Here is a 26,894-nt window from a genome sequence, read left to right on the forward strand (position 1 = left end):
GAAGTATTTATAACTTCTCTCTGGATTCAGTTGGCTAGAACTCAGACATAGACCCCACCTGACATCGAGGGAACAGTCTGTATGTCAGACCGGGAGAAAAAGGAAATGGCATGTGTGAGCCTGGGCAGTTTCAGCTACATGTCCCAGACATACAGCTCTGCCCCTAGTCCTTTCGAGTTGACAAATGGCAGAAATCAACTTTATCCATTTATAGGCTGCTTCCTTAGCGTTTCTAGTAGTCGCATCAAATTTTAGCTGTGGATTATATCACAATGGACTAACCAGGCCATGGTTCATCCCACCATCTTCTCTACTTTGTGGGGTTCCCATGCACACAAGTCTATTTGCAGAAGGAAAAAATTCTCAGATTAGATGTTGCCAAATCAAGTGATCTGGACAGTGCTTTCATAGCTATTGTCAAATTCTACCTCTTAGAGATCATACAAGTTCAAATTCCCAATAGCATTTAGTATTTGACTCTGCTTATAAAAGTGTCTTGATTTTTCTTCATGTTTTGCTGAATAGAGCTCAAATTCATTACCAGGGTTTGAGAGAGGTTTAGTTTGGGCTGCCATGGACCCACTGGGACTCCCTTCCCCCATTCCTCTGCTTTGTTAATTTATGCTCTGTAGGTATGCTTTGTGTCTCCAATCCCCAGACCATTAGCATTTTCTTTCATTTAGACTCAGATCCAGAGCAGTCAGAATCCTCCAAATTCATTAATCCTCTGAAGGGCTGGCTTGGAGACACTGCCCTACTCAAAGTGCAAATGAGGAAATAGGAGAAGTTGAGGAAGGAGACCACGGTCACCTGATTAGGGTCATGGCATAGTCTCCTTGAGTATTTTGAGTCTGCCCTTTCTCTCACTTCTGTAGTTCAAGCCAAAGTGAAGCTGGGGTAGAAGACATGTGTATCCAGATGTGTCCTGTGGCTGTGTGTCCCGGGGTCATCCGAGTTTCCTCTAAAGTCTCCTATTTGTCTTAAAAATGCATGCAGATCATGGAGTTTACTTTTGAATATATCTTCACTTATTTTAGTATTTAAAAATATTTAAGTTACTTGCTACCAGCTGTAACTGAGCTCCCGAAAGCGGCTTCCCTCCCCTGTGCCTTGACCTACCCTGGCCCGGCCCGTGAGGCCTATAGCTGGTGAATGAGCACGGCTCTGCATGCATGGGGCCCATGGGTAGACTCTCATCTACACTGCAGATCCCAGCTCATCCACTGCTTTGATAGCAAGACTTACCACAGGCCAGCCATCCCAGAGGGGGTTCTCTGTGTTGGAGAACTCCAAATTACAGTTTACCTCGCAGCCTTGTGCTGCAGGTGTACAGTTTGTTGCCTTTCTTTATAGCCTTCGTGGAATCAATCTGTTATACAACGTACCTTCATATTCCTTATAGCAAGAGGCTTGCTAAATTTCCAATGGCTAAAACATTGGAGATGAATGAATATGCCATTTTGCTAGCTGTTTTTACTTATCTGAAGGAATCAACTATTCTCCAAATAACAAATGCCTAATTCTTAGTCCCAAATCTTTCTTAGTTATATGAACTTAGTTCCCTTGGGAAGTATGCATTTAGTTGGCCCATACATACACACTCAACTCCCAGTGATATCCCTGTCCTGTTGACTGACACTGGGCATGCCATTAATTTCTCCTTCTGTCTTTGGAAAATCGGGATAATTGCATTTGCGAGCTACCACTCAGGAATGTTGTCAGATGTGATGAAATACTGTTTTTAAAACAAGTCTTTGGAAGGACTAGGCCACATCGATCATGGTCCTTCACAAGTGTGGTTCCTTTAGTGCTTATTTACTTAGTAGGTCAGTAGAGCACTGGTATTTCTTCCCAGACAAGTCATATTGAATCATTGCATGCTCAAGCCCAAATATAGTTTCATGTCTACAACCTTCTGAAGCCTCAAGGATTAAGCTTGGAATAGTCTTTCTGTTTTTGGAAATTTTCTAGTTGGTTATCTCTGGGAACATATGTGTGGGCTGTTTCTAGTCAAATACGGGTACATATGGGAAATAGCATTTCAAATATATGCCACTGTTGTGAACATGCTGATAGTTCACTGTCCTCCTGTTATCTTTAAGATTTAATTCTGGTGCTTAGAGATCTGTTTTCTAGAGACATAGCAAATGCTTGCATCTCAGAGTCTCAGGTCTGTTGTTTTAAATCATCCACATCTTGAGGAGTGAGATTTATGTTTGAAAACGTAAGTGGTGTGAATGTGGACTCTCGCTAACTGTGTAAATATTGATATGCTATCTGACTGCCACTGGCCACCAGTGTTAGAGGTGAAATTTCAGTCCTTCAGTTCAAGAGCTGAGCATGCCATGTGTCTAGTGGCCACACACACACACACACACACACACACACACACACACACACACACACACACATTTCTGATTACATGAAGTTCTGGTGGGCAGGGTCTGATCTGTAATTTGCGTCTTGATCTATGTAAATCCTTTGACCAGGGCAATTCTACTCTCTGCTCTTCTTCACCTTCCGCTCAGGCAATGTCCCCTGCCACACACATATACAAACCAGTATTTTCATTTAAAAGATGAATAGTCCAGGCCTTTACAACCACCTCACTCACTACCAAGGCCATGACTGGAGCACAAGTCTGAGGGAAACGACCGTGGGATTTCCAACGGAGGCTGAGGCAGCGGCAAATCCAGCCATTTCTGAGAAACTGTCTGGCTTGGAGTCACTCCCAGAACTCTGATTTAGCAGCGACTAAGCCTAGAGCTCGGCTGAAAGGAACACAAATCTGTTTGTATACACAAATAAATCCCCCTGCGCTGCCAGCCACTCTCAGCCTGCTGGCTCCATCTGGCTGCTGCAGAAACTGTGCTCCACCAGCTCGCGTGCGGGTTAACCCTCGTGCAGGGACCGGGCTGGTCGGATTATTGAAAAGTTCTGCTTCGGCATTCCGCCCGATTTCTGCAGGAAAGCTGCAAAGGCAACGGTTTTCCTGTGAGGAGTTCGTGCCACCGCGCTTCCACCTTCCAGATGTTCACAGCTGTATGCTCACCCCTCCAGCTTCACCGATGCTCCTCTGCTTTGGAACACTCACAGCTGCCCCGCAGATCTAGAGCAATGGTGGTGTAGCTGACCATCTCAGGGAGAGTCAACCTAGAGAGAGCATTAAAATCTCTACCCACATTTCTACACAGGTGTGGAATGGTCAGGAGATCCTGAAAATAGAGGAGATCTTTGGTGGTTTTTTTTTTTCCCTTGGGTGTGTGTGTGGGGGGGGGGGGTTGATAGAAATAGTCTTCCCCAGGGAAGACATACCTGCTTATCTGGTAGCAAATGGTCAGCCCTGAAAACATACATATAAGTAACAATATACAGACTGAGCAGGTTATATTTAGGAATATATATGTACATATATATATATATACACACGCATACAATAACAATTAATGAAAAATAGGCCATGAACTTGAAAGCAAGCAGGGTGGAATATACTCCCATATATGGGAGGCTTTGGAAGGAGAAAAGGGAAGGGAGAAATGTAATTATATTTGTTATTTGTTTTTATACTTTTAATATTTAAATCATAAATATGATTGTATATGTATCTTATATGAAATATATTATACAAATACAATATAAATATATTTATAAAATTTTTATATTTTGTATTTGTAATTATATTTGCTACTACATTTATTTATTTAGTGTATATGTGTGTGTACATATGATACAGCACACAAGTGGAAATCAAGGGCCAGCTGTGGGAGTTGGTTTTCTCCTTATACCATATGCATCCCAAATATTGAACTCCGATCATCAGGCTTTGCCAAAAATACCTTTACTCACTGTGCCAGATAGTTTTATGACAACTCAACACAAGTTAAAGTTATCCGAGAGGACAGAACCTCAATTAAGAAACTGCTTCCATAAGATCAGGCTATTAGAGCATTTTTTAAAATTAATGATTGATGGCAGAGGACCCAGCCCATTGTGGGTGGTGCTCTTCCTGAGCTAGTGGTCCTAAGCTCTATAAGAAAGCAGGCTGAGCAAGCCACGAGGAGCAAGCCAGTAAGCAGCTCCCCTCCATGGCTTCTCCACAGTTCCTGCCTCAAAGTTCCTGCCCTGTTTGAGTTCCTGTTCGGACTTCCTTCGGTGATGAACAGTGATGTAGAAGTATAAGCCAAATATTTTTTCCTCCTCAAATTGCTTTTTGGTCATGGTAACTTGACACTCAGACACCCACTGAGCCTTCTTACAGGCCCATTACTTGAAAATACTTAGTCATAGATTTTTTTTTTTTAATTTTATATTAGTAATGAACACTTACAAACTGCTAACTAGGTACCAGGTAATGGTGTAGGGCTTAAAGATGACATCACTTAATCATTCTAACAACCTTATCTGTACATAACATATTATTATTTGTTGTACAGTAAAGAAATCAAGGCACCAGAAGGGTGAACAGCCACCCAGGCCAAGGAGATGGGGTTTGGACCTAGGCAGCATGGCTCTTTGGGTCCACACTCTTAAAACAATCCTAGGTAACCTAGATCATGAAGGGCTTAGAGTTGAAATGGGGCCCTTTGACTTACTGCCTTGATTTTAATATATTAAAAGCCAGAAGTTTGGAAACTAATAAATGAAATTATAAGATTAATGTTGTAGAATCTATTACAGAATTTATAAAGCAAAGGGAAGATGTCTTAAGAACCAAGAATAAATTACAAACCACAAACCCTGGTAGACTTAGCCTAACTTTTTTTGAAAATAATGGGTAGTTTGCTTTACACATTGGGTGAACATCACCAACTTTACTCTTTGTGGAGATTGCTGCCTTCAGAGCGACTTTTTTTTGAGTGAGGCAATGTACAAAACAAGATGATGAGTTTAACTGTGTTCACATCGTGTGAGATATTCTCTCTCTCTCTCTCTCTCTCTCTCTCTCTCTCTCTCTCTCTCTCTCTCTCTGCTCTGTTCCTAAAGTGCAGAGTCCCAGAAGTAATTCTTCCTTTCCTGTCTTCCTTACCACCTGTTTGTCAACTGTCCCTTCTGCTTCCCAGCACCCCCAGAAGATGCGCTTTTCCCCCAGCACCAGGCTTGGATTCTGCACCTGTCGCCACTGCATCTTTTAAAGCAGCGGTTCTCAACTTGAGAGTTGCAGCCCCTTTGAGGGTCAAACGACCTTTTCACAGGAGTTGCATGTTCCATATTTACATCACTACTCCTATCAGTAGAAAAATGACAGCTATGAAATAGCAACAAAATAATTTAATGGTCGGGTAAAACAGTCCCACAACACGAGGGACTGTTTTAAAGGGTCACAGCATTAGGAAGGTTGAGAGCCACTGTCCTAAAGCGTGAGGTCAGATCTGTCTCATCTGTGCTCCAGCTTTCTCCTGGGATTGTTTCTATCCAGATTCCCGTAAGTGTCACCTCGCATTTTTTTGGTCTTCTCGGGCACACTCCCACCTGGCTTGCCTGGCCTCGCCACTCCAGCCTTGGCATTCTGCTCCCTGCCTCAGATCTCTGCAAGTGCTATTCTCTTTGTCTAGGTTTCTCTTTGTTCTTTTGGTGGTTTTTTTTATGTTTTTTTTCATATCAGCTTGAATGTTACTTCTTCAAGGAGCCCTCAGGAGGGCCTGCTGAGCATTACAGCCTGAATCATTTTCTTCACAAAGCTCTCTGTCCCTTGGAAAGGGTGTTGGTCAGTTTAACTACCAGGGAATTGATCAGTTAATTTTGTCTGCTTTCACACCGAGCAGAGACTGTCTAGAGCAGTGGTTCTCAACTCTCCTAATGCTGTGACCCTTTATTACAGTTCCTCATGTTGTGCTGACCCCAACCATAAATTTTTTTTCATTTCTACTTCATAACTGTAATTTTGCTACTGTAATGAATCATAATGTAAATATCTGACATGCAGGATACCTGATATGTAACCCTCCCCCCCAAGGGGCGTCATGGCCCACAGGTTGAGAACTACTGCTCTAGAGTATAGGTCTTAAGTCATCCTGCCTCTGGTGTCTAGTACAGGACTGCAAAAAGGTCTTTTAGATGTGTGCAGACAAATCAATCTTCCAATTAAACAGTAATCACTCATTCTACAACAGTAAAGCTGAGAACTGTCTCAAGTCCTGCAGTCAGTGATCAGCACCTTTTATTTATAATTCTGATGACCAAGTCCCCTCAGATGACTCTGGGCAGAGAAAAATCTAATTTATGATGTCAGAAGGTAAAGTTTTTAGCATGCAGTGTGTGGAGGATGATAGAGACAAAAAGGCCTTGGGGACAGAAACCTACACCTAGAATTCTAGCTGCTTGACCGAGACAAGCTAAAACATCTCAAAGTCTTGAAGCCCCCATTTCCTCATCTGTGAAATGGGTTTGGCATTTTGTCTCAAGGGTGTTGCAGAACATTCCTTTAAACTGTGTGAAGAAGTGTCACTGTGATTGGTTTAATAAAGAGCACTGTTATTGGTTTAATAAACTAGCTAGACAGGAAGAAGTTAGTCGAGACTTCTGGGGACAGAGAAGACTCATAGAGGAAGAAAGGCAGAGTCACCAGCCAGACCTGGAGGAAGCAGGATGGGTGGTACAGAGTAAAGGTAACCGAACAATGTATTAGAACGTAGGTGAATAGAGATGGATTAATCTAAGTTATAAGAGCTAGTGGAATAAACCTAAGTTATAGGGTGAACTTTTATAATTAATAATAAGTCTGGGTAGCTAGAGTTTTCCTGCTTTGCCCACAGTCAGGACAAATCTTTGTCACCCGCCAGTCCCACAGCCGCTCAGACCCAACCAAGTAAACACAGAGACTTATATTGCTTACAAACTGTATGGCTGTGGCAGGCTTCTTGCTAACTGTTCTTATATCTTAAATTAATCCATTTCTATAAATATATACCTTGCCACGTGGCTTGTGGCTTACCGGAGTCTTCACATGCTGCTTGTCATGGCGGTGGCTGGCAGTTTCTCTCACCCAGCCTTCCACTTCCCAGAATTCTTCTCCTCCTTGTCCGGCCTATACTTCCTCCTGCCTGGCCACTGGCCAATCAGTGTTTTATTTATTGACCAATCAGAGCAACAGATTTGACATACAGACCATCCCACAGCAGTCTGTGTCTTTTTTTTTTTTTTTTTTTTTTTTTTTTTTTTGTGAGCTCGCAGCCCAAAGAAAAATCTGTCTACACTAGGGCCTAGTACACCTCTCAGAATGGATGGCAGAGTGATGAGTTATAGCAATGCAAAGTTGCCGTCTCCATTTTTCTGTGGGCGCTCAATAAAATGTCAGCCAGAGTATACTACAGTGTCCCTGGGAATGAATAGCAGCTGCCAAGAAGACATGCCTTCCATTATTTCTCTGTGTTGGCCTTCTTCAATTTCTAAGGTGATTGGTCAGTTACTGCCTGGTAGTTGTGTAGTACTGTGAGTTTTGATAGCCCAAGAGTGAGAGAGATGAGAACTATTATCTTGCTAGAAGCCTCCAGGTATTCTTCAATCTGTCAAAAAACTGAAAAAAAATGTATTAAACCTTTATCAGGGAGTAAACTATGTATGATGTAGAGAAGCAAATAAGGATATACTCTTAGCTGAAGATGTTTTCCTGTTTTTTAGAAACTGGAATTACACGGGTGAAATGGTGACTGAGATAGACAACCAGGAGGGTGTGTCTAAGGACACAGCTGGGCAGGAAGCAGCTGTTAGTCTCCCATTCTCTGTCTGTAGAACATGTAAAACACTCCGAAGTAGATGCACACAGCAAGCTAGGCTAAAAACCAGGCCATGACCCTTATCCCTGCTGAAGGGAGGGCTTGTGTGGATCCAAGACCTAAAGCTGATGGGCTCAGGAATTGTCACCTACTCAAAAACAGCCAATCTATGACCATCTAAATTCCCCAGTGCCCCCTAGACTTGGTGTAGAAAGATAAGCTGAACTATCACATCACAGTTCTCATGAACTGTGGTAAACTGATGTTGAGGGAGCTAGTGGAGCAAAATACCATAAGAACAAGGCCATGGGGTTCAGGCAGAAAACCGAGGATGTATATGCTGAGTAGTTTTATGTCAACTTGACACAAGCTAAAGTCATCAGAGAGAAGGGAACCTCAATTAAGAAAATGTTTCCATAAGATTGTAGGCTGTAGGCAAACCTGTAGGGCATTTTCTTAATTAGTGATTGGTGGGGGAAGGCACAGCCCATTGTGGGTGGTGTCATCCCTGGACTGGTGGTTCTGGGTTCTATAAGAAAGCAGACTGAACAAGCCATGAGGAGCAAGCCAGTGAGTAGTCCCCTTCCATAGTTTCTGAATCAGCTCTTGCCTCCAGGTTCTTGCCGTGTTTGAATTCCTGTCCTGACCTCCTTCTGGACAGTGTAAGCCAAATAAGCCACCTCCACCCCAAGTTGCTTTAGTCATGGCATTTCATTACAACAATGATAACCCTAACCAGGACAATGTACCATAGGCCTCTAGTGGAAGTCAACAGTATTGATGACCTGCCTAGATGCTCACTGGTACAGAGAGGTATAGAATCAATGGATATAGAATTAACCAAGCTTAGTTAGCAGCTCCTACTTATTCCACCTTCCCTCCCTAAATATTAATTAGATGAGCAGAGTTGAAACTGAGCATGGAGAAGGGAGAAGAGAACGTCTGACAGTGTCCTCGCTGTCCTAAGAGGAAAGCCACCAAGTCCTAGAGAGGTTCTTCTGAATGTTCACTTACTGTTCCTCACCTGTGGTGAGGCCAAGTGTGTCATTCCCTTTTAACAGGTTTGACTCCCAAAGGTAATTCTCTTGTCTTTTCAATTGAGTAAATATATATTGAGCCATGGTCTAGGCACAGGGAGGGATCAAGGTGGGACTGAATTGATAAGGCATCATTGTGATCCTGTAGTTAATGTAGAAAACAGAGCAAGTCAGTCGTCACTCAGTGTATGTCAAAAAAACCAGACTACCAGGAGGGGCCAAGGGCTATGAGCACATAGAGAAGAGGCAGTATGGGTGGAGAGGTTGGGCAGATCCACAGCAAAGCCACTTCTGGGATCTGCTTCAGAGAGGAATGCAGAGAAAGGCAACAAGAGGAAGATTGCAAATTAGAGTGTGAAACCTATGCATCTAGGGATTTGGATGAGCATCCTAATGGTGGGTGGGTCCCAGGGATAAAATGAGTGGTGTATGTGAGTGTGTGAGTGTGGATGTGTGCATGATTATATATTATGTATATATATATATATATATATATATATATATATATATATATATATGAGAGAGATGAAGATGAGGATTAGTGTAAGATGGCTTTAGAAATCAAATGAGCTCTTTGCAAATTGTCAAGTGTACAGCAGATACTGGATTCAAGAATTCTCACATCTCATTTCATTATACTTCACATCAGTTCATACATTTTTTGGCTAAGTTTATTTTAACACAAGTAAAAAGCCATGTATAAATGCTAGAAAATGCATCTTCATTTTCAAAAGTGTTTTCCTCAGCTTGGAAATATATTTTAAACTTTGGAGGAGGATAAAATAGAGAAATTGAAGACCAAGTCTCTCTAAATATCTTTTATTTGGGAAACACTTTAAATTTTTATCAACAGCTAAGAACTTGAACATGAGATTTTTTTGACCAAGAAAAAAAAAAGTGAAACATAATTAAAAACACTTGAACTATGAAGAATGAGCTGTGCATGGTGATGCCTCCCAGTACTGGAGAGACTGAGGTAGGAGGGTTGTGAATTCAAGGCCATTCTGGACTATATAGTGAAAACTAGAATAATAAAATAAATTAGGAATGACTAATCAAGTTAAAAGAAAAAGCTTTCTTTCCTAGAGAGATTTCATTGAGATATTTTTGTTGGCTGTTATTATTAGCAACAGGCTAAAAAAAATCTACATTTTAGATTTAAATATTATTTTACGTGATAGTGTACTTATAAATTTCTAATTTTGTACTTTCTCTTATTTTTTCTTATTTTTATCTTTGCTAATTTAATAGCATACCAATATAACCCTCATACAACCTTTGTAACAGTCCTATACCTGTTTTGTAAACACATGTCTAACTTGACTTTTGTCTTTTTTTGGCAGATGACATTTGACCCAGAAATCTTCTTCAATGTTTTACTGCCTCCCATTATATTTCATGCAGGATACAGTCTGAAAAAGGTAAACCTAAGTGTCCCCATCTTTTATCATTAAGTAGAAATTTTGCCAACACTAATGAGAGGTAGTTATATTTTATGGGATTTCCAATTCAGTAAGAACAGCACTGTGTAGAACATGCAATAAATGTTTAACCCTGACATTCTTGGAATTCTTTTAATCTATTAAACCACACATAGCTAGTGAACTCTGTGGCTTGTCTAAAAGTGAGATACACTGTAAATGCAACATGTACACTAGATATTAAAATCTTAGCATTCTAAAGAAGAATGTAAATCATCTCAATAGTGTTTTATACTGATTTTTGTAAAGAAACTATAGCATTAAGAATATACTGTGTTAAACAAAACATTAAAAAACTCCATTTCACCTTTTGAAAGTTTAGTGTGGCCCTCTAGGAGATCTGTAAATGACATATGCGAACTGTGTGATTTGGCCATTGAAAGTGTTATCCTAGATGACTGTGTACTAAGCACTCACATGCTAGCTCACACTGGTTTATCACCACTGAGCAAAGTCAGGAAGAACGTGGTTGTTCACAGAGAGAAACACAGTTTTCCATCTTTGAGCTCATGCCTGGCAGTTCTTGGGTACAGGCCGACTGTCCATGTCACAGGTTAGTAATTCACTTAGGTGGTTAGTGATGTGCCACAAAGCAGGGCAGAGGGAACATGCCTCTCTTGTGCTGCCTAGCAGCACCTTGGAGACTTCCAGGGCTCTCCTCTGCCTCCCTTTAGCTTGTCATACCCAGCAGCCAGGGAGCTTCTTCATTGCAGACATGGAGGGTTTTGTTGTTGTTGTTGTGTTTTGTGGACTCCAGGCTCCCTCTTGCTGTCAATGCTGGCTGTTCGGCTCTCACTAAAAACCTGGAAGGGAATGTTCCCAAGCAAGCACTTGAAAGGATTCAGGTTAGATTTTTGCAGGTCATCCTTCCTCATACCCTACCTCAGTACTAGGCATCATTTCATATTTGAGTCATAAAGTGTTTGTTTAGTTAGATTTTAATGTTTGATTGCATCACATTCAGAAGATGTGTAGGGAGAACTCAGAATATTCTATGAAAGCCAGATGCCATTTAGAATGAGGTTTTAAAAGTTAAAGGTGTTATGTCTACAAAACCCTTCTTGACAACTGTGTCTTGGTTAAGTATTTGTCCCAGAGCCCTGACCACTCATGCCCAGCCTGTTCCCTCTTCTGGGGTCTAGGCGGTTCTGTGGGTTATCTTTCCCTTGGCATCATCATCCAGATTTTTTCACTGCTTTTCTCTTCTCCTTATTTGTTGTGGAGAAATCACTTACTAAGCTTCATACCCAAGGGAAGTGGATCCAAGAATGAGGCCCCAAGAAGATTTGCTTAAATAATGAGAGAGGGGAAGGCTGTGAGTGGCTTGGCTTATTCTTATTTCCTGTTTCAGTAAGAAATGCAGATGTACTCTATGAAATGTTTTCTGTTTCTACCCAGAGACACTTTTTTCAAAACTTGGGATCCATTTTAACATATGCCTTCTTGGGAACAGCCATCTCCTGTGTGGTCATAGGGTAAGTGACATTCAGAGCCTGAGCTCTGGGGTGATGGAGGGCAGCAATGTGAGATGGGATCTCGGATTCGTGAACTCCTGCTTCTTGAACCAAGAGCATTAAGTTTGGGTTTGTTTCACTCCATTTGTGTTTTAGGTGTTTTGTTGCATTACCATGCTGGGGATCCAGCATGTTAGGCAAGCCTCCTGCCACTGAGTGCCAGACACCCCCAGTCCCAGGATGTCACTTCTTCATAGATTTTTTTCCAGCCCTGGTCCGACATTTCTATATCTTCTGACAAACATAAAGATTCAGAACAAAGCAAACTGCTGCTGGGTGGCTGGATTTTCTCTGTGAGTTTGTGCTTCTGATTTAGGTATGTGGACCACTTGGCCTGAGTTATGCAAAGCCAATCACATTCTTATTTAGCTTGAGTGATGTATATGGTCTCAATTCATTTTTTCCATCATCTTTGTAGGGCCTTACCTATACTTGACAGAAATATGACAGTAACATATGCCAAGAGTTTTCTTCTAAAGGGAAATTTATAAGCAAGGAGTTTGAAACAGAGAGCTTCAAATATCAGCAGAATTGTATATGGCTGGGGTGGCACTGTAGAATGTGAACGTCTTTTTTTTTTTTTCTAAATAATATTTATTGGTTATGCCAGTGGTCCAATGTCTAACTGCAGCAACTCAGGCACACAGCTCACCATAAAGCAAAAGAAGATCCCAATAGGGTGGCATTTGTCCAGTCTACCAGGACATGAAAGCCCCACTGCAGAAAGATGCTTCACTGCTGTGACTGTGGTGATGCATCTGTCTTAAACTGTGAGACACACAAGCTCTACTTATGATTTTCTTCTTTACTGCCTGCAGCTATCCTCACTCTAACCAAGAAAGTGATGCTGAGAGTACACACCAGTTACGCCTCCAGCCCTTCTCTTAGGAGGTGTTCAGTGTGTGCCAGACAAAGCTGAGGTGGTGTCAGGGCTCACAAACCTGACAGCAGGAGGAGTCTGTACTGAACACTTGTTTAGTCAATGTTAGAACAACTGAACTATATAGTCTGTGAACATGTGTGGCATGGGTGCTCTGGTGAAGCAGCTAGTTCCTAAAAGTGGAAGCTTGCAGGAGTGAACACTCATCACATCTAGACTCTTGAGTGGTCATTAAACTGCCTGTGACCTGACAAATACAGCATGCCTGGTCCTTCACCAAGCTGTTTTGGGAGGCCTTCATGACCTGTGCGTGTATGCAGGAGCTCGATATGTAAATTTTGAAACTGGTAAGGGCCTTAAAGATCTATGTCATTAAACCTGCTCAGTCTGAAGAGGAAGCATCTTGAAAGACTAACTGATTAGGCCAGTGTTATCATCAGTGAGAAACAGGCCATGGTCAAGACAGAAATCAAAACCTCAGCTTTGACCCAGTAGAGTGTGCTCTTGACTTCCCTATACCCCTACACACCGCACCAAGCTCACAGAGGGTTCTGAGATCTATGGCCTCCTGACATGTATTTGTTGATTGATAGCAAACATCAATTTTAGCAGTTTTGTATCATGAGGATCTGAATTTTTTAATGGACAAAGTTTCAAGATGACTAGACAGCACTTAATTATAGTGTAATTAGTTTTCATTAATATCCTGTTTCCTTTATACATCTAATTTTAAGTATATTTACATATATTTATATTTTATACTTTTATTTCTTAAAAATCTCTCTTCTTTCTTAGATCTGAAATAGTCTTTAAAAAAGTAAAAGGTACCATACATGATGTGCATGAAATAGCTTTTTCCAGACTATTTCAGTTTAAGGGACATGGTGCTTTTCACTTACTGCAACTAGGAATGGATTTTTTTTTGTGGGGAGAAGCATTACTGTGTAGTTCAGGCTAGCCAAGGTTAGCCTGGAATCAGATTTGTAGAAAAGCCTGGCCTCAAACTTGTTGCAATCCTCCAGCCTCCCAAAGGGCTAAAATTCAAGGTTTGTCTCACTGTATTTAGCTTCTTCTAATGGATGTTATGTGTATAACCAGAAATTTAAATGGTGATTTGAGGAAAAGTGTCGTTCTGGGAAAATCTTCAGAACTATGTTCTTTGTTTACACTGTACATAATAGGAGTCACAAAATCTTGCAGGCTGCTTTCTTTTCATTTTTTTTTTTTTTGAGATTTTATACATGAGTACTGTACTTATATCTTTTATAACTCTCTCCTCATTCCAGCTCCTCCTGTGTTCCCTGTCTCTCTCTCAAGCTCATGACGTGTTCTCCTTTATTGTTTCATATATGTACAGATGAATAGATAGATACATCCTGCTGAGTCCATTTAATGTTGCTCATTGCATATGTGTGTAGTACTGACCACTGGGGATTAACCTATCAGGGCCATGGAGAAGACTGATTTTCTTTCTAGTAAGAGCCATTAATTGCCTGTAGCTCTTCACCTAGAGGTGCAGCCTGTGAGATTCCCCCATTCGTGTTGATGTGTTAACTGGTGTTGTCATTGTGTAGGGCTTATTTAAGTGACCATATGTTTGAGATTTTATGGATGTGGCTTCTCATCATAAGACCCAACAGTGGATGTCCTAGTCCTCTGGTTCTCACGATCTTTCCACCCCATAGTCTACAAACTTCCCTGAGCCTCAAGTGTACGAGTCATGTTGTTGATTTATCTGTCAGGCCTGCGCATCCCACAGTTGGCTGTTCTCTGCATTTTGACAAGTTGTGGACTTCTGTAATGATCTCTATCTGCTATAAAAAAAAAAAAAAGAAGAAGAAGCTTCTTTGATGAGGAATGGGAGCTACGCTTATCTGTGGGTGGAAGGCTAAGTATGTAGAATGCAGTTAGAAGTTACACTGGTTTAGGAACGTGGTGTAAGAAAGAGGAGTAGCTTCTCCTTTGATGACCATGACGTCACCAGTCATGCCTAGTCAGCTAGGTTTCTAGTGCCTGAAGTACAATAAGAAAGTTGTTGGTTACCCCCAAGATATAAGTGCCACTATTGCACCCTTGGAATATCTTACCATCCTGGTCATTGTTGTGGATCAAGGCTTTACAGCTAGTTGGGTCTATTGATTTCTCTTGTCCCTTGTCATCTTCCATGGCACCTTCTGGTACTATGAGAACTAATCCTTAGGAAGAAGGCTTCCATGTCAGATCCAGCAGAATCATTTAAGTCCCATGTCTGAAGTATGTGGAGTCTTCAGTAATAGGGACTTACCTTCAAATTCTGGGAGGCAATGAAAATACAGTGTAATGCCTATGTTGTTTATGGGTTGTCTCTTGGAGTCCCTTGGCCAATAACTCAAAAGGAATTTTCTCACACCTGGGACTATGATTATTTTTGTTAGGTAGTCTTGGAGGAGAACATTATCACCCCAGGTGGTATAACTTCATTTAAACTGTGTGTGTGTGTGTGTGTGTGTAGACTCCCACATACCATGGCACTCATGGGCCTCGGAGGATAATATGTAGCTATCCATCAGTCTCTTCTTCCACTATGTGACTTTCGGGGATCTAACTGAGATTTTTTTTTTTTTTTGGCTTGATGGAGAGTACTTTTATTGACTGAGCCATCTTGCTGGCCCAAGATACTTTTATAAGAGCATGGGACTGGTATTCTCTTTAGTTTTTCTGTTAATGGAGAATTTCAACCAACTGCACAATACCAGGAATGTCTATAGAGAGAGTAACTAGCATTTTGAATTTGCTCTCTCATGTCAGGTGCTGACATGAGCTTTTCATGTGTGCTCATTTTGTTACAGTGTTGACCTCATGAGATAACCACTGTTGTTACTTACGTTTATGTGCAAGGCTGCCAAGTCTGAGACTTCCTCAAAGCTAGACAATCATTAAATAGTAGTGAATGGTAGAGCCTGCCAGACCCCAGAGTGCACATTCTCAGCAGCCCCCTACCCTCCTAATACAGCCATTACAGCCCTCATGGTTTGTACTGAGCTGCTTCACCTGCCTGATAAATTAGACCTTCAGTGATTTCAAGTTCATACGTTTATCATTATAGCTCGTGATTATGCAATCTGGGCATAGAGGAAATCGAGCCTGCCTTCTCTCACTGGAGGCAGCTAGAAGGAAGATCGACTATACTTAACTTCTTTAGTGTTTCTGGAATCTTGATCCTTCACCCAGGAAAACCTGTATTTATAAATATGAGATTGTTTACATTATTCATGCCAACATTCCTCAGGACTTATTTTCCCATAGGAATCTTTAATATATGCAGAATATTAAGATGCCCAGCAGCCTTATCTATGATGCACAATCCTGCAGGGGGCTTCATGGGTGCTTGTTGCTGCCCTCTCAGTGGACATGGCTGCTCACCTGGGGACCTTTAGATCTACTGGTGAGTCCCAGCAGCCCCCCAAATACTGATTTCTTAGTCCTTAAAGAAGGGGCACATTGGTCCTTCAGAAGCTGAGTGAAGTTGGCATCTCAGACAGAGGGAGAAGCTGAGACTTACTCATCTCTTGAAGCTCTAACCCCACAAAGAGAAAAAAATTGAGATGAGCCCTCAACTTGAGGAACAAGAACCCTGAGGTCATGCACAAAGACTTCAGGGAGGAATGAAGCTCTTTAAGTTAGTCGTGAATTTTTATAGGCAAGAGGCTGCACAGATTTCGCCATTTCATCAGAGCCCCTAGGGAGCTACAATCTGTAAAAACGAAGGAAAGAAAGAAAAGAAAAAGAACCTGGATTTTCTAAAAGCCTGGGCAAAGACATAGTTGTAACAGTTAGGGTTTTATGTATCTCTGTATTTAGTTAGGACTGAAGGCTTCTTTAGAATACATTGAGAGTGGCTATAAAGTCTGGAAATACACATACTGTCATTTTACCTTGTGTGGTAAGGCAGCAACAATACAGTAGTTATTACCCATTTTGTTCCTGGACTTGATGGCCATCCGTCCTATTGGCTGAAGAGTGGAAGTTCGGGGATATAAATCTAAAATAGCCACTCAGGTTTTTGCAAAATAACACCAAGATTGTTTTCCAAAGTCAGGTTACCATTTTTTCTTAATGTTTCACAATCCAGTAGGTACAAAATAAAATTGCATTGTAGCCATCATTTGTGACTTCCTGATTATTGAATTCGGTTATACTTTTATAATCCTTTTTTCCATCTGAGTTGTTTTGTTCATTTCCCACAGACTTTTTAGAGCTCTTTGTATGTTACATATATTAATCCATATTCACTTACACAGTTTGTAAGCGCATCTCTCGGGTTACATAGTGCTTTCTTGTTGGTTAGCAATTTTGTGTTCCTTTAATAAGTCCTTCTCTGCCCTCTCTTCTTAACTGCTGTTTGTAGTTTGTAGGGAGTCCATTTGGGGGAACAGTTTTGATTTTGGTGGACAATAGATTTCCAGTTAAATTTTTCATCTCAAATGTATAGCCAATTTTGATAATACCATTTAATAGCTAGCCTTGCATTTCTCCAGAATTTTTCTTCCAGACATTATTCTTTTCATTTTGTGGCTCTCAATTCTATTGGAATGACCTACACTCTATGTCCACAATGATCCACCTACCTACTAATTAGTCTTAGTCACATCAGCTTCTTAGGTTTTAATATTTTATACAGAAAGACTCAGGATATATTATTCCTTAGGAATCATTAGTTCTTTATTTGTTTATATAAATTTACTATAATATAGCTATGAATATGCAAATATTTATAAATATTGTATTTTGTATTTTGTTCATAATTGCATACCTTAAGTTTTCTTAGTGATCTCCTTGAATATGAACAAGAGAGAGCATACATAAGGGGATTTATAGCTTCAGTGGTCACCATAGTGGAATATTTGATACAATTTAGACCCCATCAGTCACATAGACAAGTAAATTCACACAATGTAAAAATTCACAGCAGGGAAAAGCAATAACATCATCTATGACAGCAGAGTTGAATCTCAAAAATATGATGTAAAATGGACACATTGATTATAACATCATTGTTTGTAACTGGCCAGCATTGATTACTATTAAGACACACACATGTGAAGATATGTGTGCAAGTGTGTAATAAATAAGGGGACTGAAAACACAGAATTCAGTGCCATGATCTGTTTTTAGCGGGAAAGGCAAGAAAGAGGTATGGAAAGAAAGACAAAGGAGAGATACATTACGGATAATGTGCCGAGTCATGGTCTGGGTGTTTCCCCAGCTGCACTGTCTAGTATATTATTATGATGTATAACTTGCATAGGTCTTCTGTACAACCTCTTGCATGTGTCAGTCACATTAAAAAGAAAACAAAGAGGACAAGTGGAAGGAGCTATGTAACGGATTTACAGAACTCTGCCTTGTCACCCTGTGGTTCATTCCAATCCTGGGAAACTATTCTTTTATTGTTTTCCTCTGTGCATCTTAATGAGAACAGTGTGGGTTGGCAGGCAGCAGGAGGGAGACGAGTGCCAAGGGAGGGTGTGCCAGCATGCCCAGGTCCATCCCTCTGAGTCCCCAAGTCTGTTCCTCCTCTCTTCCATCCACACTTCTCTTGTCTTCCCTTCTCTGGCTGCTTTATTCTCAACCATCTTTCCCCTCTCTTGAGATCATCTGGACTACTCTGTCTCTCTCTTTCTTGGACTTGGAAAGTAGCTCATAGAGTCCTCTTGGGCCAGGCTAGAAGGCCTGGGCCTCCCGTGTGCATTCATTTACTCTGGATTCTGAGCTGGCTGGAGTCGCTATTGCTGGTATCAAGGGGAAAAATAAATACATCCCTTCCCAGACACAGTCAGATAAGAAACATAATCTCTAATCTGTGAAGGGACAGCCCAGGGTGCTGACAGGGTGGTTTCTTCCATCCACCACGCAGTATGTACAGACTGTACTGCTGGCGGTGGAGAGGAGAGGTGTGTGTGTGTGTGTGTGTGTGTGTGTGTGTGTGTGTGTGTGTGTTGAACGAAACAGAAGGTAGAGAGGAAGAGACCAGGGAGAACATCAGAGGGGCAGTGTGGAGGTAGAAGAGAGCACATATTGATTTGCTAGTCTAATTCCCTTGCTGCCCTGGACAGTGCTGGGGAGAAAAATGACAGGATCCAGAAGAAAAAAAAAAAAAAGAAAGAAAGAACTCCCAAGGAAAAATGAAACCTGACTCCAAATTGGAAAAAGAAATATTGGAAGCACTGGAGAATGTTATGTAAAAGTGCTGGAGTGGAGCAAGAGCAGTGTCTAATCATGAAAGAAAAATGTGGAAATTATTAAAAAGTATTCTGCAAGAGTTTTTGTCTGCAGAGTCCTTCCGTAGAGCAATGAAGCTGAAGGCTTCTAGCTATGGGATTCCTAGTGAACGAAATAGCCCAAGTCTTCCCTTCATCGGCCAGCACCCTAAAATGTGAAGTCTGGTATTTTTTCTCATTTATCAAAAACTTGATAGAAGAATAACAATCTATGTAGCCCTGCTTGCACACACACACACACAGAGGGAGAGGGAGGGAGAGAGAGAGAGAGAGAGAGAGAGAGAGAGAGAGAGAGAGAGAGAGAGAGAGAGAGAGAGAGAGATAAAAAGTAGAAACAGTAAGGGAGGCCATATTCATTTCTAGTCCCATGTAATAACCTTCAGCCTCCAATTCTTGGTGTCTTTGAACAGCAAGCATGACTCCGCAGTTTAAGGAAGCTCTCCTGGGTAGTTTTTGGTTCCCTCTTAAAGTCGTTCGTGTTTGACTGGGATTAGGTGGCCTAACTGAAACTGGCTCCCTCGCGGGTCTGATGACTGATTGTGCCTTGGTTGTGACTCAGGGCACATGCGTTGCTCTGGGTGGGGCTTCAGAGACATTTAAGGGACTAGAGGAGCTTCCAGGGACATGACTGCTGACCTGAGATCTTAAACTGTTCCGGAGATAGCCAAGCAGGGATCCAGGAGTGGACATCCTATCAGACCAGATCCTATCAGACAAGACAGCAGAGCAGAGGCCAGCAGCCAGACAGAGCGTTCATACTGCCTGTTGTCCCAGGAGGCCAGAGGACATGAGAGCAGTTAAATATGGTGGAGAGGCAGTGTTAGGCCACATCTTAACCTGTATTCCGAAGTTTGGATATGACTCTGTTGACGATAGGGTGATAATTGGGGACATATACTTTTAAGGAACCAGTCCCCACCACTTTAGTGAGAATATGAAGATGGGTATAAGAAAGCCAAGTAGAAAGCAACAGAACAGACAGGAAGTGCTAGTTTTGACCCTGGAGACTGCTTAGTGGAGCTTGCCTAGGAGCTATGTGGGCAATGTTCAGGTGAAGAGAAATAAAGGCCATCATCAAATATGAAATTTCTGGCTTCAATCTGGTTGGCGGTCTTGCTGGTCAGAGGTTGCAGTCTATTATGGTCTGCATCTCTCTAAAGCTCAGCAACATGAGGGACTCCCTCCCCGGGGAGAGAGACTTCCTGCTCTCTACCTGCCTTACCTGGAGAATGTCCCTTTTCTTGGAAGACTGGGCTTCTCTGAAAGCTGTCTCTAAGCCCGATGCTTGATTTATCTCTAATGTGATCCTTGGCACAGTTTCCTGCTAGAAATTTCCCCCTGCTGCACATATGGTAACTAAGACTTGTACTAGGAGCTCTGCTATAGGATCCGCTGCCACATACAAAGCCTTATGATAGGAGTGTGCCACTTAGTCCAAATTAGGTGATGCCCCTACCACTGTCCCCAACCTTTATATTCCCTTTTCTCTCTGGAATAAAGCAGAGTTGAAACACTTAAGCTGTCTCCCAGAAGAGCCAAGAGCTGTCTCCAGAGGCTCACAAGCCATCCCACCTGACCCTGCTCACTGCCTTCAGCTCCCTCCCCCCTCACTTTAGCTCCCTCCCCCTTGCAGACAGGTGCCTGACGATCCCAAGGAAGAAGCAGAGCCATACAACCTTCTCACTGTGGGTTTGACTGTCAAATCCATCCCAGTCCGAACCTCACACACTAACCCTCCTCATCCTTACCTGTGCTTCCTACGAGGCTGACCTTTTATTGCTCTTACTTTTCATGAGTCCATAACTAAATCACCAAGTGAGAAGAGAATTAGTGGAAGTATGTGAAAGCTATGCATCCCTCCATTGTCAGATGGAAATAATGATATAAATGACATCAGCTAGCTTGTGTGTATCTTCTGAGTGCTTGCCCTTAACTGACCACTCTATATTCATTGTCTCATTTTAACCTCACAATAGTCAGTGCAGATAGATGTTTCTGTCCTTAGCTCCCCTTTTTGAAACATGTACCTAAGGCTCTGGTTGTCTAGTGACTGTTATGAAATGTCACTGATTCTGGAGTATGCCAAGCCCATACTTGCAACTGAAATCTCATTCTTGGGCGTTCAACACATCAACAGCATCAGGATCACATCAACAACACATGCATAGTCTCAGGTGGTACACAGACCTCTTGAGCCCAGATTTACATCTTAACAAGAGCCCTAGGTGACTCCCACTAGCACTAAAATGTTCCACATTCCCAAATTTAGCAGAGAGATTTAATAATTTTCTTAGGATTTACTAAATGCAGACTATAGGCATGGAAATAATTTCAACCAATATTTAGTCTATATTATTTGGAAATCACCAAAACTAAACCAAATCAACTGATTTGATGATTCATAGCTGAAAGATTTATATGACACATGTCTAGACAAAACAGTATGTGTATTATACAGAAGATAATTGGTAGAACACCATTAGCCTGGCAGAGAAGTATTGTAATGAAAAAATGTTCAGTGTTCTGGTCCAAGGATTTTAGCACTTCAGGTGTGGGAAGTGTTCAACCTGATTTAGCAATTATATTCCGATGTCATTAAATTAAAATGGTCCCAATAAAATGACTAGAAGTCAGTCTTAACTACAGCTCTGAGAGGTTTTACTGGCCTATTTCACTCTTGCCTGATAATCCCCACTGCATGAGAGGCAGGTGGAAAGCTCATTCATTTCCTACAGGCAACCCACGTGGTCAATGGAGTCATGACTACAGACGCTGACATCATTGCTCAGCATTGATAAGAAAGTGCAGTCTTCAAGGTCATTGCTGCCAGATGTCAGTGCCTCGGGTCTGTATTTCCGTGTGACTCTCAGCCACTTGCCTTTTGGTTGCATCTCCTGCCTTTAAAATGTAAGAGTGATTTTGTTCTCTTTACCTGTACTTTTCTTGCAAGTTCTAGTACTTTCTGAAACTATTAATCAATGATTTTCTTGGAGTACTAAGGGTACTGTTGCTGGAGGGCTTCTCTCCAGGTTCCCCAAGCCCCGCAGTCCCACAATCCATTTATAAAATAATCACTCAGACGCTTATATCACTTATAAACTGTATGGCCGTGGCAGGCTTCTTGCTAACTGTTCTTCTATCTTAAATTAACCCATTTCTATAAATCTATACCTTGCCACGTGGCTGGTGGCTTCCCGGCGTCTTCACATGCTGCTTCTCCTCGCGGTGGCTGCAGTGTCTCCCCCTCAGCCTTCCGCCTCCCAGAATTCTCCTCTCTCCTTGTCCCACCTACCTCCTGCCTGGTCATTGGCCATCAGTGTTTTATTTACATAGAGTGATATCCACAGCACTTCCCCTTTCTTCTTTTTTTTAAAAAGGAAGGTTTTAACTTTAACATGGTAAAATTACATATAACAAAACAATTACCGAGCAAGAATTATAGTTACAATATTAAAGAAGATGTCCTATCTATCTTATATTTGTGAGTTTAAGGTTTTATAGCTAACTTATCTTTTATCATAACTGAGGAAATTACGACTATCTAGTCTTCAACCACATCAAAGACCTGAGAAGGAACATAATGGTACCTGAGAAATGGTAGATGGATGCAAGCAACTTTCGGGAATCTTGCAAGAGTAGACCAAGACAGCTGGCAGCCTGGACAGTCACCTAATGTTTCTCAGCATTGTTGGTGCATTCAAATTGGCTACAGGCCTAGAGTATCTGACAGACCATTTTTAGAAGCAGGAATTTTAAGAGACCATCTTACCCTGTCTTGGCAGAGTACAGTGGTCGCTTTCCTTGTGTCCCGCTTGTCCAGAAAGGACAGCATTGCATTTGTACTGTCAGCCATCAAGGCAAGGGCAGTTCTTTGCCCAGTAGGCCATTTTGTGCCAAAAAGACAAACTTCCAAATGGAAATGTCTTAGAAGCCCAACATTCTCTCGGGATCAATTGGTGCAGCCAGGAGCAATTGTGTCTCACGTCAACAGAATTCTAAGTTATTTAAATGCCATATTCTCCAGGTCTATGAAGTGTTTGAAGATTACCTACCTATCTGAAATATATCTATGTATACCTAGAAGACTTAACTAACATGGCTACAGATATGATTATCATAGATGACTAATTATTAATCTATTTTTTAATTATCCATTACAATTTTAAATGAGTTATATAAACACAACACCTCAAACAAGAATAGAAATATATACATATATAGAGAGAGTATAACAAAATTAACTTCAAGTTTGTATCAATGAACCAAAATTTATACCAATGTAAAACATTTTAAACATAAACTAAAATCTATACCAATGTAAAACATTTTAAACAAGTTATTCTTTAAAAGTAGGTTCATTAATCTACCCTTTAATCTTATCATCTCCATATCCTATATATCCATATCATATCCCCTTTTCTTTTTTAGAAAGAGATCACATTTATAATCAACCTGTTTTAAATAAAAATATTGGTTTTTCTCTGTCCCACACCAGAGGGCTCTTATGATTTGGGACACAAGAATCACTTAACCATTTTTTTTTTTTTAAAGCAATATGTCTGGGTTTAGAGGGGGAGTGAGCCAATTCCACCTCTAAAGCCAGCTTGGTATATTTGGGAATTTGGGCGTAGCATCTCTTACTACTTCCTGCTGGAGGGGGGCGCTGTATCTTATGGGGATGCAAAGAAAATTTTAGACCTATGGGTAGTCCGTGAGGCTGTATTGTGTGAACCAGTTGCCTTGAAACCGATCTGGATGTTGGATCATCTGGGCCATGGTGTCATCGGAGTCCTTTCAGGGGGTCTTGGCTGGTGAAACCTGATGTATCTTAATCTGGAACAAGTCCACAGCCTCTGGCTTTCTGTGGAAACAAAAGCAGAACCTCTTTTCCAAAGTAACATATCCTTATATCCAAATTTTGAAGTCAAGGTACCTTTAAAATATACATTTTGGCATAACTCAACAGGTTTTGTAATCAAATGTTTTTCTTTAGTTATGAATATCAAAGAGAACATAATCCAGATTTTCTGTGTGGTAGCCATCTTTATGTGGCTTATGTTTTATATTACCTTGAGCCTATTGCTTTAAACTGTACCATTGTAAGCCTGAAACGGTGCTGTGGCTGCTGGCTCCGCCCACTTCAGCTTCCCAACATGGCAGTGGTACGTTTTCCGCCAGCTCTGGGAGTCATCAAGTCTCAGAAATAGTGGGTCTAAGCTTTTATCAAAGCAGCGTGTAGCCCAGAAACCTCTTTTTTTTTTTTTTTTTAAATACTAGTAAAGACTAAATCTACCACACAGCTTAATTTGACGCTGGCAGATGCCTCATTTCCGCCATACTGCCGGTCAAACGTACCCGCCAGGAACCCGCCAGTGTCCAAACTTGCGTTTTGCCGTATCTAGCTGCCCGTATGAGACAAGAAGCAGGAACCTGGTTTTGGCTCTGTTTAGAATTGGTTATTAAATATTCTCAGGTTTAAGGTGGAAACTCGAGCCGTTGGGCGCCATTTGTTGCTGGAGGGCTTCTCTCCAGGTTCCCCAAGCCCCGCAGTCCCACAATCCATTTATAAAATAATCACTCAGACGCTTATATCACTTATAAACTGTATGGCCGTGGCAGGCTTCTTGCTAACTGTTCTTATATCTTAAATTAACCCATTTCTATAAATCTATACCTTGCCACGTGGCTGGTGGCTTCCCGGCGTCTTCACATGCTGCTTCTCCTCGCGGTGGCTGCAGTGTCTCCCCCTCAGCCTTCCGCCTCCCAGAATTCTCCTCTCTCCTTGTCCCACCTACCTCCTGCCTGGTCATTGGCCATCAGTGTTTTATTTACATAGAGTGATATCCACAGCAGGGTACACTTGTTTTCCTTCTTTAAGTAAATTCTACCATATGAAAGAAATATTAAATACAAAGCAGGGTGTGGTAGCATGTACCTGTAATCTATAACTTATGAATGAATGAAGAGTTGAGGGCCAGGAGTTCAAGGTCATCTTCAGCTACATAGGCTGTTAAAGGCCAGCTTGGCTACTTGAGACCCTGTCTCAAACAAAGAAAGATAAAACAGAATTATAAAGTACAGCAAGGACATGCCAGTTGTGGTGATGCATGCCAAAGTAGGATTTGCTGAAGGAGGTGGAGGCAGGAGGATCATGAGTTCAGAGGCAGGAGGATCAAGAGTTCAAGGCCAGCCTGGGCTACACATTAAAAAAAAAAAAAAAAGAATTTCACATGTGCCAAACACTGTCTTGCACACTTTCTAGGTAGAAAACTCACTTGATCCTTCAAGATTTCCCTCAAAATAATTTACAGCATATATTTACCTCTATAAAACGTCCCAAATTTGCTTTATTAGAAAAGTTTTCTAATTTTTGTTGTAATAGCAAAGAACTTACAAAGTATTTTGAGAACTCTCCTAATTTGTTGTATAGATTTATACCAAACATTTAGTAATTTACAATAGAAATTCAAGGAATCGCAAGAAAGAATATTTACATAGAATGTGTAAAGCAAAGAGAAGATCTTAAAATGTCAATTGTGAGCTTTAATCAGTAATAATGTATCAGCATTAGTCTGGAAGCTGTAACAAGTGGACCAGATAGTGCAAGATGTAATGTGAGACTGGAGTGAGGGGCTGTGATCATATTTAGAATACTTCTACTCTTCTGTAAACCTAAAACTATTTAAAAAATAGCCTGTTAATTTAAAATAAGATTCCTGTATTATAAATATTTTATATGATCCCTTTCATAATCAATAGACTGTAACATATTTTCCAAGGCACCTCCTGTCCTATACTGGTTGAAAGTTGGCTCCCTTTTAGGTACATGAACTCCCCAAAGTCATTAGGCCTGCTGTAGCTAGAGCATCTTGTCTGATGGTCTTTTTCCACTTCTGTATCCTGGCACCTGGCTGTCTGAGACCTTGGACGCTAAGGTTGCTGAGAAAGTCTCCATTAATCAGCCTCACATATATAACGGTCCTCTTCTCAGTCCTTTATACCTGCTATGGGTACCATGCTTGCTCAGTAGCCCAAGCTTAACACTTTAGTTCCTCTATGTTAAGGAGTGGCTATTAGCTTTCTTGAAACTTTTGCTTCTTCTCTTTAAGTACCCAAACTGACAAAGTCATGAGTAGATGGGAGATCTGCCTGAGACTTAGTCTATTGAATTGCTGATCCTTAATTAACTGTAATTTAGACCATTTTCTTTAAACAGGTCATATCTTCATTACATTTTTGTGTCATGTAATGTGACAACATTCCCTTCCTTCCACATCACCTGTTAATTGCTTCTGAGTCTCCCTGCAGCTTTTGTTTCAAAGTTCAGTTGTTCCTATTGATTTTTCATAGCTTGGTATTCTATCACCAAGCCCTCCTCTTCCAACACAAACCTTGGCTTCTTCCACATCAAGATAAATTGCTTGCATGATTGTGAAGATGTTGCTGTTAATTTGCAGCAAAACAGTAGCTATTGTAGGTTGCAGATTTAAGGCCTCCACAGAAATCAATGACCTGATTATTTTACACTGCACTGCACAGGGCTAAATACAATTACAGCCTTATCCCAGTGGAGGGGAATTAGGAGTGCAGAAAGAGGGCAACATTATCCTAGGAGAGTGGAAAGTAAAGAGAAACTCATTTGGAAGAATGGGAGTATTTACTGTGCAGGGCTCAGGCTTCAGGGAGTAATTTCACTTCTGGTCTCACTGCATCTAAGGGAAGGCAGCTCAGGTTAGAAATATAGTAAAAGGAACTGTTTTCCTAGCCCTCTGCCCTCTGCCCACAAACAATGATTTTACATAGCTTATCATATTTTCATTTTATAACCATAAGAGACAGTCAGGGACAACATTAATCTACTGTATGGCTACAAACACCAAGGGTCAGTTACTTCTTCAAATGCTATTAATATTTGTCAAAGTTAAGGATAATTATTTGTTCAGATTTCTGGCTCTCGGCAAAGGTTTCTCCAAAGTAGTTAAGGGACTACTCACCCTGGAAACCTGCTCT

At 41.2% G+C, this 26,894-nt stretch overlaps 1 protein-coding gene across 1 annotated transcript in view; it reads left to right on the forward strand.

Moving 5' to 3' along the window:
• Slc9a9 (solute carrier family 9 member A9) overlaps nucleotides 1-26,894 on the forward strand; it is a 551,705-nt gene that overhangs the window by 33,364 nt on the left and 491,447 nt on the right. Inside the window, exons 3-4 of the mRNA XM_028865996.2 lie at nucleotides 10,093-10,170; nucleotides 11,629-11,705. Coding sequence (XP_028721829.1) covers nucleotides 10,093-10,170; nucleotides 11,629-11,705 — 155 coding nt within the window. The remainder of the gene's footprint in view (nucleotides 1-10,092; nucleotides 10,171-11,628; nucleotides 11,706-26,894) is intronic.

The sequence above is a fragment of the Peromyscus leucopus genome, chromosome 7 (genome assembly GCF_004664715.2).
Source record: "Peromyscus leucopus breed LL Stock chromosome 7, UCI_PerLeu_2.1, whole genome shotgun sequence".
NCBI lineage: Eukaryota > Metazoa > Chordata > Mammalia > Rodentia > Cricetidae > Peromyscus > Peromyscus leucopus.